Source organism: Gambusia affinis, linkage group LG07, assembly GCF_019740435.1.
Source record: "Gambusia affinis linkage group LG07, SWU_Gaff_1.0, whole genome shotgun sequence".
NCBI lineage: Eukaryota > Metazoa > Chordata > Actinopteri > Cyprinodontiformes > Poeciliidae > Gambusia > Gambusia affinis.
This window is the reverse complement of record NC_057874.1, coordinates 13,491,646-13,504,591: the sequence shown is the minus strand read 5'-3', so window position 1 is coordinate 13,504,591 and position 12,946 is coordinate 13,491,646. Positions and strand designations below refer to the sequence as shown.

General features: G+C 38.9%; 1 protein-coding gene across 10 annotated transcripts; it reads left to right on the top strand.

Annotated features, from left to right (window-relative positions):
* Window positions 1-808: 808 nt before the first annotated feature.
* Window positions 809-12,766, top strand: prph (peripherin). 10 transcript variants are annotated; one of them, XM_044122469.1, is made up of 12 exons: window positions 809-893; window positions 2,646-2,760; window positions 2,852-2,971; window positions 5,824-6,385; window positions 7,854-7,914; window positions 8,362-8,457; window positions 9,839-10,003; window positions 10,457-10,582; window positions 10,685-10,905; window positions 10,998-11,050; window positions 11,905-11,978; window positions 12,056-12,766. In XM_044122469.1, the coding sequence occupies exons 3-12, from the start codon at window positions 2,911-2,913 to the stop codon at window positions 12,116-12,118; spliced, it is 1,482 nt and encodes a 493-aa protein (XP_043978404.1). In that variant the 5' UTR covers window positions 809-893; window positions 2,646-2,760; window positions 2,852-2,910; the 3' UTR covers window positions 12,119-12,766. The 10 variants fall into 10 exon arrangements, 9 of the variants coding, with proteins under 9 accessions (XP_043978404.1, XP_043978408.1, XP_043978407.1 ...); XM_044122468.1 differs by lacking the exons at window positions 2,646-2,760; window positions 2,852-2,971 and adding an exon at window positions 5,068-5,388 and having other exon boundaries at window positions 811-893; XM_044122470.1 differs by lacking the exon at window positions 2,646-2,760 and having other exon boundaries at window positions 816-893; window positions 2,847-2,971.
* The last annotated feature ends 180 nt before the right edge of the window (window positions 12,767-12,946 follow it).

The following is a 12,946-nucleotide window of genomic DNA, read 5'->3' as shown; positions in this document are numbered from 1 at the left end:
AAATTAGGTATTTTACCTTTTCAATCCTGTTGTCTTATCATTTATTTTCACATTTTTACAGATAATTATTCCTTATTTTTTAATTTTCCAGGTAGGAAGGGTTCCAGTAATAATATAATAAAAGATTAATCACACTTGACGTACTTATATCAGCATATGTTATTAATGTGTTCAGTTTTCCTCTGTGTTCCTTAATCTCTCTTTTTACTTACATTACACATGAATCTCCACTCAACATACTTATGTAACCTGCAGTCCTCCATTACAGTAATTGCCTTACAAGGCCGTCCATCACTCTCAGCTATTAACATGTCTCTCTGCCATGCATGGATTAAAAAGGGTTCAGCCGTCTCTGTTCACCTCTGAATCTATAACAACCCTCCTGGGAGGCCATTCTTTCTCTTCTCACAGATAGTAGATGATCTCTCCGCCTCAGCCAAAGAATCCATGCAGCTTTTAGTAGGTCAGTGTCACACAGAGCCGCCGTCATTAATAACAGGGCAAGCTGGAGCACAGAGGAAAAACTTAAAATCTGTTGTTCTGTTGTTATTTGATTTACTTTTGGAAAATGTCGGGTTTCTGCAGCGGCCAAATTTGAGATGAGTCAGATAGAGGACATCTCCCCGGAAGCGCTCATTAATCTGAGCGACTTTTGCAGCTCGCCACTCCCTGGCAACAGATCTGAAAGGGATGTAATTACCTTCATCTGTCCCCAGCCCTGCAGAAACCTTCACGATTTGACATCATAGATGTCAAATTGCTTGATATCTGTGTGACATCTGTGACACAGCTAAAGTATTCATAGCTTAGCAAAACACAGTAATGGACAAACGGGTTAAGACCGGGTCACTAAAAAGAAAACCTGAAGATAGTGAAGCCTTAAGTTTATAAGGGTGAGTTGCAGAACCTTTGTTTGTTTTTGAACACTATTACGACACGTAGCATGCTTACATGCATGCAGATCTCGGTCTGTGGCTGTGCTGAATGCGATATGACGGTGAAGAAATTAACTTGAGCTGAGCCCCACACTGACCAACTGCATCTTAACACCAAAAAGTAAAATTATTTATGTTGTACTATTTACTGGCTGAAAACAATGTTTGTTTTTTAACGCAAGGCAAATCTATTTTAATTTTATTTTGCTGACCTTTACAAATAGACCTAAATATCATTGGTGCACACAATACTTGTAGTAAATAGCTCTTATTTAATTTATTATTTCCATGTGTTTTCTATCATTGGAAAGCGTAGAGTCCACACTTTCAGAATCTGTCAATAACTAAATGACCAGAGTAGACGTGTTCATGTGGTTTTATAATGGCCACTCACATTTACAAAACAGCCCCACCCTTCTCATTAGGAGGAACCAAGACAATGAGTTAAGCGACTAATATTTTAATTTCAGGTTGTGTATGTTAAGACCTTGTGTTATTGCAGGAGGTAATTTCAGGTTAGGTGGTCCATGAGTGTTTTTAAATGGGTTAAGTGGTTCTTGACCTGAAAAGGTTTGAGAAACACTGACTTAAAGAAATGTTTGAACTTTTCTATCAAAATATATTGAATTTGATTAAAGAGAACTGGATACACAAGTTTGAATATCTTGTGAATTTCCTCTATCCAGATTGGGAATTGTGTATTCTCATATATAGAAATTCACTCACTAGTATTTGGAAAAACAGTTTGTTGGGAAGAAGCCATGTGGTTTCAACAAAACTCTGGTACGATTCTGGTTAGAAATCTTCAGAATGATAAAGCTTATTTAAATTAGTTTGCACTGAATTTTGCGCTCATTTAAGAAACTTAATGTTAGTCTTAAGAAAAGTCTTAAATTAGCAGGACAAACATGTATATAATAAATGTATTATGACTAGGATTGCATCAACAAACTAGGAAAATGGAAAAGAGTAAAAGAAAAACGAAAGAGTTAAAGAAATGCAACAAAAAAAAGTCATGAAACAAAGTGGGAACAAAACCACACGGTGTTCAACAAATACCTTTAAAGAGTCTTCATATTTGAAAAATGGTCTAGAAATCATGCAAAATTTATGCATCGTCACTGATGCTTAAGCAGATGTGATCTTCCTTTGGAGACGACTCCCAATCCATTATTACAGAGGAATATTTAGTGTCATCATTGCCCCATAATAAAATCTTCCTTTTGTCTTACTTTACCATGTGACTGATGTATCTACATTTCTGTTTCTATATAAAACCTAACACACACACACACTGTTCAGTGTATTGAAATAATAACAGATATTTCACCCGTCCGTGTCAAATTACCTGAATTGGATTCCTGGCTCCTGTGGGGTTTCCAAGAGAAGCAGGGGGATCATTTGCTAATGGTGGCATCTGGCCGGGGTTGGTGTTAGTGACACAAACCACTGGGTTATTTTGTGTTCTTTTGCCAGCATGTAAGTTTATGTTCCTGGAGTGTGGACTGCTAAACAAGCACATGGAAACTCAAATGGCCTTAACAATGATGAAAAACCCATCAGAGACGCTTTATAGGCAGGATGGAGGAAGTGAGGTTCTGCCCTGCACAGACAGATGAGTCGGAGGGGGAGCGAAGGAAAGGAGAGAGTTGCTGATCATAAAGCAGGTTGATTAGATTACAGAGCAATGTCTAACAGGCCATTTGTTAGACAGAGAAACAGACGTGGGCTGTGACTGCCATGCAGGAGGGAGAGAAGTGTGCATGCATGTGTTGGAGTTAGACAGAATAAGACCATGGGACCTCATGGACAGAGATGAAACCAGGTTTTAAATTAAATTGCAAAATTGCAACTTTACAATAACAATCATCCAAATGTGCTTACATGTGAATATGTTATGTTTGGAAATAGGACAGCATGAAGCATCAATTGGGACACAAAGGGAGGAAATCGCCACACCCAGTCGACACGGAGCATGCTCTGTATGACATCAGCTAAGACTGTCTGCAAAAAAAAACCCCATCTCACTCTGAAAGGTGAGCAAATGTGAAATCAGTCCTCTACATTCATGCTTCACATGGTTGTAAATAACGAACATTCAGTAAAATCATCAGTGAATCATTTTAAACTCTCTGTTCTAGTGCAAATGACTTTATTAGTGTGACCATCAAGTCTCATGAATAAACAATACTAGCATGGTTTACAAGTTCCCACTGGGTTTTTAAGTAATGCACTCTTAAAGGAAGGAGAAGAGACGCCTCATTCTCAGGTGTCAAGGGGGAAATATTAATGATTAAAGGGTAATTTTGAAGAAACATTTGGAAACAGAGGCAGTTACAGACCTGCAGAAACTCTGCTCTGGAACAGGGAAGAAAGTGATGGTGGAGTCGGACTCTCTGCAGTCTTTATTTCAGTGGCTGTATCTCCACAGGAAGGCGGGTTATGGGTCCATTAGGGCGATCAGTCCTGCCTGACCTGGTCGGGTCCGACTTCCGTTTTCCAACAGAAGTTTTTCTAAGAGTTTGGTTCTGAACTCTACTGGGACGTAGACTTCTACATGGACCGTGTTTCATTCATAATTAAATAAATATTGTCATAAATTGATATTTGTTATTAGTTAACAAATACTCTCAGACAAATACATGTCCCCATGAAAAACAAAACATGTACAAATATATATATATTTTTTATGGGGAAATTATTTTGACAGTCGCAGTTTTATTTTTTATTTATATCAAGATTTATTCATGTATATATTTCATAGTTTCTTTATTTCATAACTGTGTTTTATTTAAATAGATGACCAACACAGTCAAATGAAAACATTTAGCTTGCTGCTTTAACAATCACCTTTTTAATCCAAAGAGGAAGTTTTGCTCTCCCTCCAAAATAAAACTTGTCTAGGTTCACAAAACTTACATCATAAGTATTAAATGTATAATATCTATTTTGGTTTTGTTCTACTATTATAATAAAACAATAACACAATAGGATGATATAAAATAATATACAATACAACACACTATATATAAGAGGCACTTTATTACCTGTTATATATTATGTTTGTAGCAACAGCAGACCAAGACACATTTAGACAATTATTGTAACAGTAGAATGAACAATTTGGAAAAAAATGATTGTCCAAATTAAATTTGATTTATACACATTTTGCTATTGCTACTGTAAAAAAAAAAAAACAAAAAAAACAATATTGCATAAAAACATACAAAAGGAACTCATAAAAGTCCCTTTTCTTAGGGAGGTGTGATAGATCAGCGTTATCTGATCTATCATAGATAGATCATTATCCGATCTATGTGTGATAGATCAGATATCTATCACAGATAGATATCTGATCTATCTGATATCTGTCTGATAGATCAGTACCTCTGATATTAGTCTTTTTTCTAAGCTCATGTTCATCTTTATTTCTATCTGATCATTTACTCATGTTTTCAAACATGTTAAGATTATTGTACAAAAATATGCATCTTTTGCATTCCTTGTTTATGTTGGTTATTTTATACTTCTATCAACTTCAAAATAAATAAATAAATGTGTTTCAGGAGAAAAGGGTGTCGGCCATGTTAAATTCGTTTTTCCACAGTATCCAAAGAGTAGAAAAATATATATAATATTAGTAAAAATATGGGTTATTTGCCGTGATAGCAATATTAATATCGAATATCAATATTAATCCATAGAGGATTAATATTGATATTAAACATATATTCATGTTGATTCATCTCTCCTTTTCTATTACTGCTACTATGATCATAATTGCTTGTTTCTATTTAATATTTGCTCCGTAGAGTCACTTGGGAGGAGCTAAAACACTGCCTGTGCCTTTAGGGCCACCGGATGCAGACCCGGTTTTAAATGAACTAAGTTCATTTTGCAGAATAAATAATCAAATCCAGCACAGAGGAATCGTCTCAGACGGAGAGATTCAAATAAAGGTGACATTTTCTGCTGGCACATCTCATAAAATCCTAATAAAACACTTTAAGTTTCTGATTTTAGCTCAATAAAATGTGGAGAAGCTGAAAGGTTTGAATACTTTTGCAAGGCACCTTGCTTACCTAAAACTGGTTTGTTCAATGTCACTGAGTGTGTAAACTTGTAATGACAGCAGCCACCGCCTGGTCCTGGTGTCGTCCTCGCATCCTGCCCCGACATGAACTCATTGAACTAGAAACCCACAGCCGACCCCGCGCGCAAATGGACTTAATGGCCTGAAAACGCCAATCATGACTGGGATTACTGGACATGGAGCTTTTTCCAAAGGCGTAAAATAACTGCAGAGTCATGGCGCCGACCCAGACGGCCGGAATATCAATAAAGTATTCCATTACTGTAAAAGGAGAGACCGACACAGAGGCGAGAGGCAGGGAGACAAATGGACGGGGAGGAAAAAAGAATCAAATAAAAGCCTCCAGGAGAATCAGTACAGGTTAGGATTTCAAATCCCTTATTGCCAGGCATTAAGCAATGAGTGCATATGTATATGTTGGGGAAAAAAAGATCAAACTAACCAGTTAATCAGCTGGACAAGTGACAATGAAGGAATCAATATGTGATGCAAGGAAAAGACAAAGTTAAATCTGGCTTAGAGCAAAATTATCTGATGAAATGGATGGAGAAGTGTTGATAAAGATCTAGTTTGCAGCAGCAGGAAGGAGAGAGGCAGGTCCTGTCTGCGAGGGCAGGGAGTGGCCAAAGCATGCATGGTAATGAGGGATGGAGAGAGGAAGGCTTGATGTGGGTGGGGTGAGGACAGCTGAGGGAGGGGTGAGGGCATAAAAACCTTCAGCTCTCCTCAGTCTGATGTCCTGTTGCTTCAGGAGCATCTCAGAGCCTCCACTTCTTCCTCCTTTCTCTGCGGCAGAGAGAACCAGCGCAACCATGAGCCACTCTTCTGTGACCTCCACCTCCTACAGGCGCACCTTTGGAAGCCCTCACCCCATCTCCCTGTCCTCCTACTCTCCCGTTTCCTCTCGTCTTCCCATGTCTGGAGGCCGCTACGGCCGGTCGGCTTCGCCCGCGGTGGCCGCCCGCTCCACCACCTACCACCAACAGCGGTCCCGTCCCGTCCCCCAGGCCCCGCGCCTCTCCTACGACAAGGTGGACTTCACCCTGGCCGAGGCCATCAACCAGGAGTTCCTGGCCACGCGCAGCAACGAGAAGGCCGAGCTGCAGGAGCTTAACGACCGCTTCGCCAGCTTCATCGAGAAGGTGCGCTACCTGGAGCAGCAGAACGGGGCCCTGATGCAGGAGCTGAACCAGTTCAAGGGTCAGTACCAGCACGGTCAGCCCAACCGGGCCTCCGAGATGTTCCAGGAGGAGCTGAGGGAGCTGAGGCGCCAGCTGGACGCAGTCGGCAAGGAGAGGGACCAGTACCAGCTGGAGAGGGACAACCTGGCCGAAGACGTGTCCCTGCTCAAGCAGAGGTTGGTATGAACGTGACGCACACCGACAGACCGCTGCATCCCACAGCATTATGCTGCCACCACCGCAAACATTGGGTTTCTGTGAGCGTTTAGGAGACAAACAGACGCCACAAATAGATAGAGAGCGCTTTGCTGTTGGTGTTTTAGGGCGTGGCGCTCTGGCAGCAACCTGCAGCAGGACGCTGCAGCGCATGAGGAGCGCAGACTGCAGCCATGCACGATGAAAATATGATTGAAAACAATAGTAATATAATTCAGTTTTCTTAGGGATAGCATTTGCTTAAATGACTCAAGTTGTATATTTTTAGTAAAATATTCAATTTTGATGATTTATTCAGTTTCAACAAACCCACATTTTCCTCAATCTTAGCTCTCTTTTCTATTATCATGATTTTCCAGGTTTGCTATGAGGAATTTAGCATCTCAGCAAAATCAATCCAAGGGCAATGAAACACCATCCAGCAAGCCAGATATATGAATAGCCTGCAGAATCTTAAATGCATAATGCTTAAAATGTAGTCGCAAACCGATTGTCACATCCTTTGACATGGAGGTTTTGCTCATATTGCGATGGTGGTGATTTGTGCAGCTCTAAATTTTACCAGATCTAAACTCGGTGTTGTGGAGTGGCTGAGGGCAGAGGGACTGGTCACAGGGTGGGGCCGGCTGAGGGACAGGAAGGGGCAAGAAGAAAAAGGGAAAGGAGACAAGACTAAGGTAAAAAAAGAAAAAAAGAATGGGGTTCAGAAAGAATAGCGTCAGGAAAAAAATCAATGTGACTCAATAACTCCATTAGTTGTGTTCCAGTGTCCTTCTGTTGGGATGGTGCCAGACAGCCCATTAGGACAAAAACGGCCCCGTGAAGCACAGCATGAATAAAAGATGAGAGCAGAGGGCCGGCTAATACTTTATGTCCACCTCTACACCTCGACACACACACTCCTAATAAGTCAGAAAATGAAAGAAACCTCCTCAGATGCTCTGGACTGCAGGACCATTGCCATAATTGGATGAGTGTGAAATTGAATGAAACACTTCCTCTTTCATTTAATTTAACATGGACTTTGGATAATAGCACTATAATTTTATAACATAATTATTTGCACTATTACAGAAATTGAAGTAATCTTTTGGGATTCCAGACAACAACGAGTGTGTGTATAATTTGGTTTGTGGATCTGACCTTAGTGAACTGCAGACAAGCCGCGTTAGTTGAACAAAGCACCTGGTGGTCCCAGTGGGCGCGCTCCCAAAATGCTTTTAGCAGGGCCGTGAATTACCAGATTGATCCAGGAAGCTGTTTGCCATCTGATGCCCTGGCACCACCTTTGACAGGAAGGTTCACACAGCCAAAAAGCTTTTATACCACTTTCTCGTCCTTGAAAAAGAAAGTACAAAGAGATTTTAGGGCCCTGGAGGAATCTATTTAATGTTTTGAATGATTTTTATATTTTTTTTCTGCTCGCAGGTTGGAGGAAGAAGCCCAGAAGAGGGCGGACGCTGAAAGTAATCTGGTTGCCTTCCGCAAGGTAAACACAGAGGTCACTCGACGAGGATTATTGTATTCTTTCCAGGGTTCATCTCTCCTGCAGCATGTTCCATCTCCAACACTTCCATGCTAACTTCACAATTATATGACAGGGAGATGTCTAACATAGTACGTAATTATGAATTCAAATCCGGATTCAGACGAAATCCGTATTTCCTCTGAATACGGATTTGATCCTGAAGCACTGCATCAGGATCAAAAAGGGAACAAATAACTTAAGAACTGCCTTTTAAAAATATGGGTATGGAAGTAAAATATTTTTATAAAGACTACGGTAAATAAATTCAAGCACTTTCATAATATTAAAGGTCAGTATCAAGTAAGAGACTTCTGATACACCACGCACATTAATGATTTAAAAACATCCACAATCTAATAGTACAGCAAAAAAAAAAATTAAGTTGCTTTTTTCTTCTGGAACAACCAGGATGTGGATGATGCTACGTTGTCTCGTCTGGAGCTGGAGAGGAAGATTGAATCTCTCATGGATGAGATTGAATTCCTGAAGAAACTCCATGATGAAGTAAGTGACGCTTCTTCTGATCCACTGTAGAAAAGTACTTACTTTATGGTATTTGTGCAATCTCGTAGTACAAACAAATAAACATTATTCCAAGTTACACTAATTTCTAATTAAACTCTAAATTAACTATTTAAAATATTTGCCAGAACTGGACTGTTACTACCCAAGACACTATATAATCAACTTGAAGTAGAAAATACTTATAAGTTTAAAGTAAGTGAAACTTCAGTTCAGTTTTTTGGTGAATTTTTCTGTCTTAGTGCATAAAAAGCGTGTGGTAATGTCCTTTTTTATTGCTTAGAAATTGAAAATTAGGTTTCTGAAGCTGTTTCATATTACCACATTCCTTCCACAACTCACCTTGTGTTTGTTTGCTTCAACCTGTGATGTCACATATAAACTAGAGGTGAACATTTTTGACACAATGCAATAAAAACATGCAGCAACTTGACAAAAAAAATACTTTTCTGCGTCCAGACTTTTCAAACGTTCAGACATATGTTAATTTTATGTGCTTTTGTTCCTGCATTTGTGTTGAAAAAGTACACGTCGCTGTTTCAGAAGACACAGCGCCTCCTACAGGCAGAATTAGGAGCAAGTTTTATAAATGAACAACTTGGTCATTTTGTATTTCTCTCTACTAGATAATGTCTGCTTTCACTGAATTGAAAATAATAATAATTTCTGCTTTTGACAACAGCAAAGATAAAATGCAAGTATTCAAAATTAGCATTTTGTATTTTTATACAAAAATTCAAAAGCACATAATGTTTAGTCAGTGGGAATCAGCGCCCCCCGGTGGTAACGTTCACATTTAACGCTTGAACACATTTCTGTTCCCAGAGGTGAATGATGATGACTGAGTTTAGTGTCTGATTCACATTAAATGATTACGTTATTTTATTTTAAAGGGTTATTTCTCGATTTTTAAAAGCTGTTTGAGATGTTGGTCAGTTATTCTACAGCAAAAAAAAGAATTTGAGATTAAGAATTCTTTGTTCTGTTTGTAAAAAAAAAAAACACTCACAAAATTATTTTTCAATGATATTAGGATATTAGGATCATCTCAGGTTGAGATATCTAATCATGCCTGGACTGAATCATTTTACTGTGTCTATGGATGCTTTAAAAGGAAGTTTGAAAAATGGGATTCTTTGTGTTTTGTATTGTAGAAATCAATCTGCCATCCATCAAATTAAGTAATATATAATATGTTAATTTTGGTTTAGTCGTGGCTGTTTCTGATAAGATGTTCTGAATTCAAAGATGTTTTGCAAATGGCCGTGTGCGATGTTGCAGATGTTTGCCGTTGGTGACATTGATGCAGAAATCAACACTGATTTGTGCCTGAATCCACTTGTATTGAATGCTTCCCTTGCAGGAGATTCAAGATGTGCAAGTGAGTGTCCAAACCCATCAGCTGAAGATGGAGGTGGACAGCAGCTCCAGGCCGGACCTGACCGGCGCTCTGAGGGACATCAGGGCGCAGTATGAAACCATCGCCATGAAGAACATGCAGGAGTCTGAGGAGTGGTACAAGTCCAAGGTGGGGTACACACACCGACATATACACTGAAACGCTCATTAGTTTACACTGTATTAAGTATTTTTAGTCTAGTTTGTAGTGCAGATATCTTAGTAAACTTGAAATAAGACAAAATAACAGAAGTGAAGTCTCAACAAGATACAGGAACTTGTTTTAAGTCATTAATTGCTTATTATTGTTAAAAAAAAAGAAGATTATTTCACTTATGACCAGACATTTTCCCCATGTTATAAGTGAAATGATCTGCCAGTGGAAATATTACTATTTCATCAATATTAAGGAATTACTGACTAAAAGAATATGTTGCAGAAAAGTTACTTGTAAGTTAGGCTTGTCCTATTTTAAGTGAACTAAAACATTTTCACTTGAAGTTAGAATAAAAATACTTGGTAGTATTTCGTGTTTCTCCAGGGTAGGTTTGTGTGCATAATTTATTTTGTTTTTTTCTGGCAGTTTGCAGACTTGACTGAGTCTGCAAAGCGCAACACTGATGCTCTGAGGCAGGCCAAGCAGGACGCCAATGAGTCCAGGAGGCAGATTCAGGCTCTAAGCTGTGAAATTGACGCCTTGAAGAACACAGTAAGAGCAAATCTGGTTTCTTGCAAATGGGTGTGCAAATTCATTATTCCTTTTTTTTTTTTTTAAATGCTTAAAGTCGCTTCTCCTCTTCTCTGTTTCCAGAACGAAGCTTTGCTCAGGCAGATGCGTGAAATGGAGGACCAGTTTGGCATTGAGATCGGCAACTACCAGGACAATGTAGGCAGGCTGGAGGATGAGATCCGCCACCTGAAGGAGGAGATGGCGCGCCACCTGCGGGAGTACCAGGACCTGCTTAACGTCAAAATGGCCCTGGACATTGAGATTGCCACTTACCGTAAGCTGCTGGAAGGAGAGGAGAGCAGGTGGAGCTGAACACCTTTCATATCTTAATTATGGGCACAATATTCAACATTTACTGTATGTTGTATAATAATAAAAAAATTGTACCTCCCAGGATTTCTGTTCCAATCCTCAATATCGGTATGAGCAACCACTTTGGTGATCGAGGTAAGACGTTTTTCTCTCTTCAAACTAGATTAGATTAACAGTTGAAATCTAATCGGGACTAATTTCTTGTTTAGATGCAAGTTATTTTGGGATCAGAAAAAAAAGTATTTCAAAAATATGCATTTCTTTGAAACTGAAATTATAAAATGATGGCAACGTTTTTAAGCTCAAGTTTGCATAGCTTTGTATTCATTAATTAGTTTTATTGTTTTCAAAGCAGCTGTTTATTCATCTCAGAAGGAAGATTTCCTGCCCCACTACTTCAAGGATTAAATCAGGAAATCAAACTACATTGGGCAAACTTAAACTGTTTTTTCTAACCCATTTATTTAAAACCCATTTTCTTACTCTAATCAGCTTCTTTGTAATTTATCAGGTCTGTGTGTGATTGGTGGTTTGTTCTTCAACTTATCAGTTTATGTCTTTGCTGCAAAGCTCTATCTAAATGTAAATTCTTACAGCCTATGTACAGCCCTGGAACAAAATAAAGAGTCCACTTAAAATGATCAGTTTCTCTTATTTTACTCTTTATAGGTTTATGTTTGAGTAAAATAAACATTGTTCTTTTATTCTGTGAACTACTGACAACATGTCTCTGAAATTCCAAGCAAAAATTGAGTATTTATTTGCAGAAAATGACAAAGAAGATGCAGCGCTTTCAGAGCTCAAATAATGCAAAGGAAACAAGCCCAGATTCATTTAGAAACAACAAAACTAATGTTTAAACTCAGGAAGAGTTCAGAAATCACTATTTGGTGGAATAATCTTGGGGTTTTCAATGGGGCTCAGTGCAGCGGGCTCTTCACTTTATGACAGCAGCTTTATGTCGCTCTTGGGTCTGACTGTCTTTACAGACTATGAAAGAGCTCCGGACACTCAAGGCAAAAAAACTGTGGTGATAAAGACCGTGGAGACTAGAGACGGAGAGGTAGAAGGATTTATGTCATAGTCTGATGATTAAATTCTGAAAATCCTTATTTCTAAAATGTGTGCTTTCTTCACCAGGTGGTGAAGGAATCCAGGAGGGAGAAGGAGAGCGACTCGGGAAAATCCAACAAGGACGAGTAAATGTAAACTGTGATGACTGATGCCGTCCCATCATAGGAACAAAATAAAGTGAAAAGAGTAGAAAATAACAATTCTGGCAAATTTAGTTTTCATTTCCTTTAGTTAGGCTGTGTGTCATTGTCTAGCAATGTGCTGTCCCAGCATAGGTGCCGCGTTGGATGAATCCCTTTGGACAGAGTCACTTTGGTGCTATGGAAGCGATTGATGAGTTGTTCAAATCCACTTTACTACTGTACCACTCGAGGCCTTGATTTACAGTTCAGTCCTGTGGAAAACTGGACAACCGTGCATTTACAGCAGTGAAGTGAAGTACTGACTGAAACGGGTGGCTTAGATAGGAGATGTTTTGTAGCTGGAGTTATGTATGCCTTATAGTAACAAACCTGCTGACACTGCCCTCTGGCCGACACACCTTAAAACACAGACGGAGATTATTTAAAACCGTTGGCTTTTGTTTTAGAAGCTTTGCTATCCTCTCACTGTTCAATAATGTGGATTAGTTCATGAACACGCAAGACTGAAAGAAAACATGCTGACACTGAAACTATGTCCGACTAGACTTCTGCAGAATGTGCTTTTCAATGATGTGTGACTCTGGCACGAATAACGAAAGAATATGAATGTGCAAATAAATATAACTGGAACAAATGTTTGTCGTTTGTCTCCTTGAACACTTTTACAATATCTGCTATTTTACTGTGTTTTTTTAATATCCATGAGACAGAGTAAAAGAGCATTTAGAGAGCAGGGTGAAAAAGGAATATTACAAATTAATCAACTGTTTCTTATTTCAAGCACTAAAAACATTAGAACATTCAGATAAGTTGT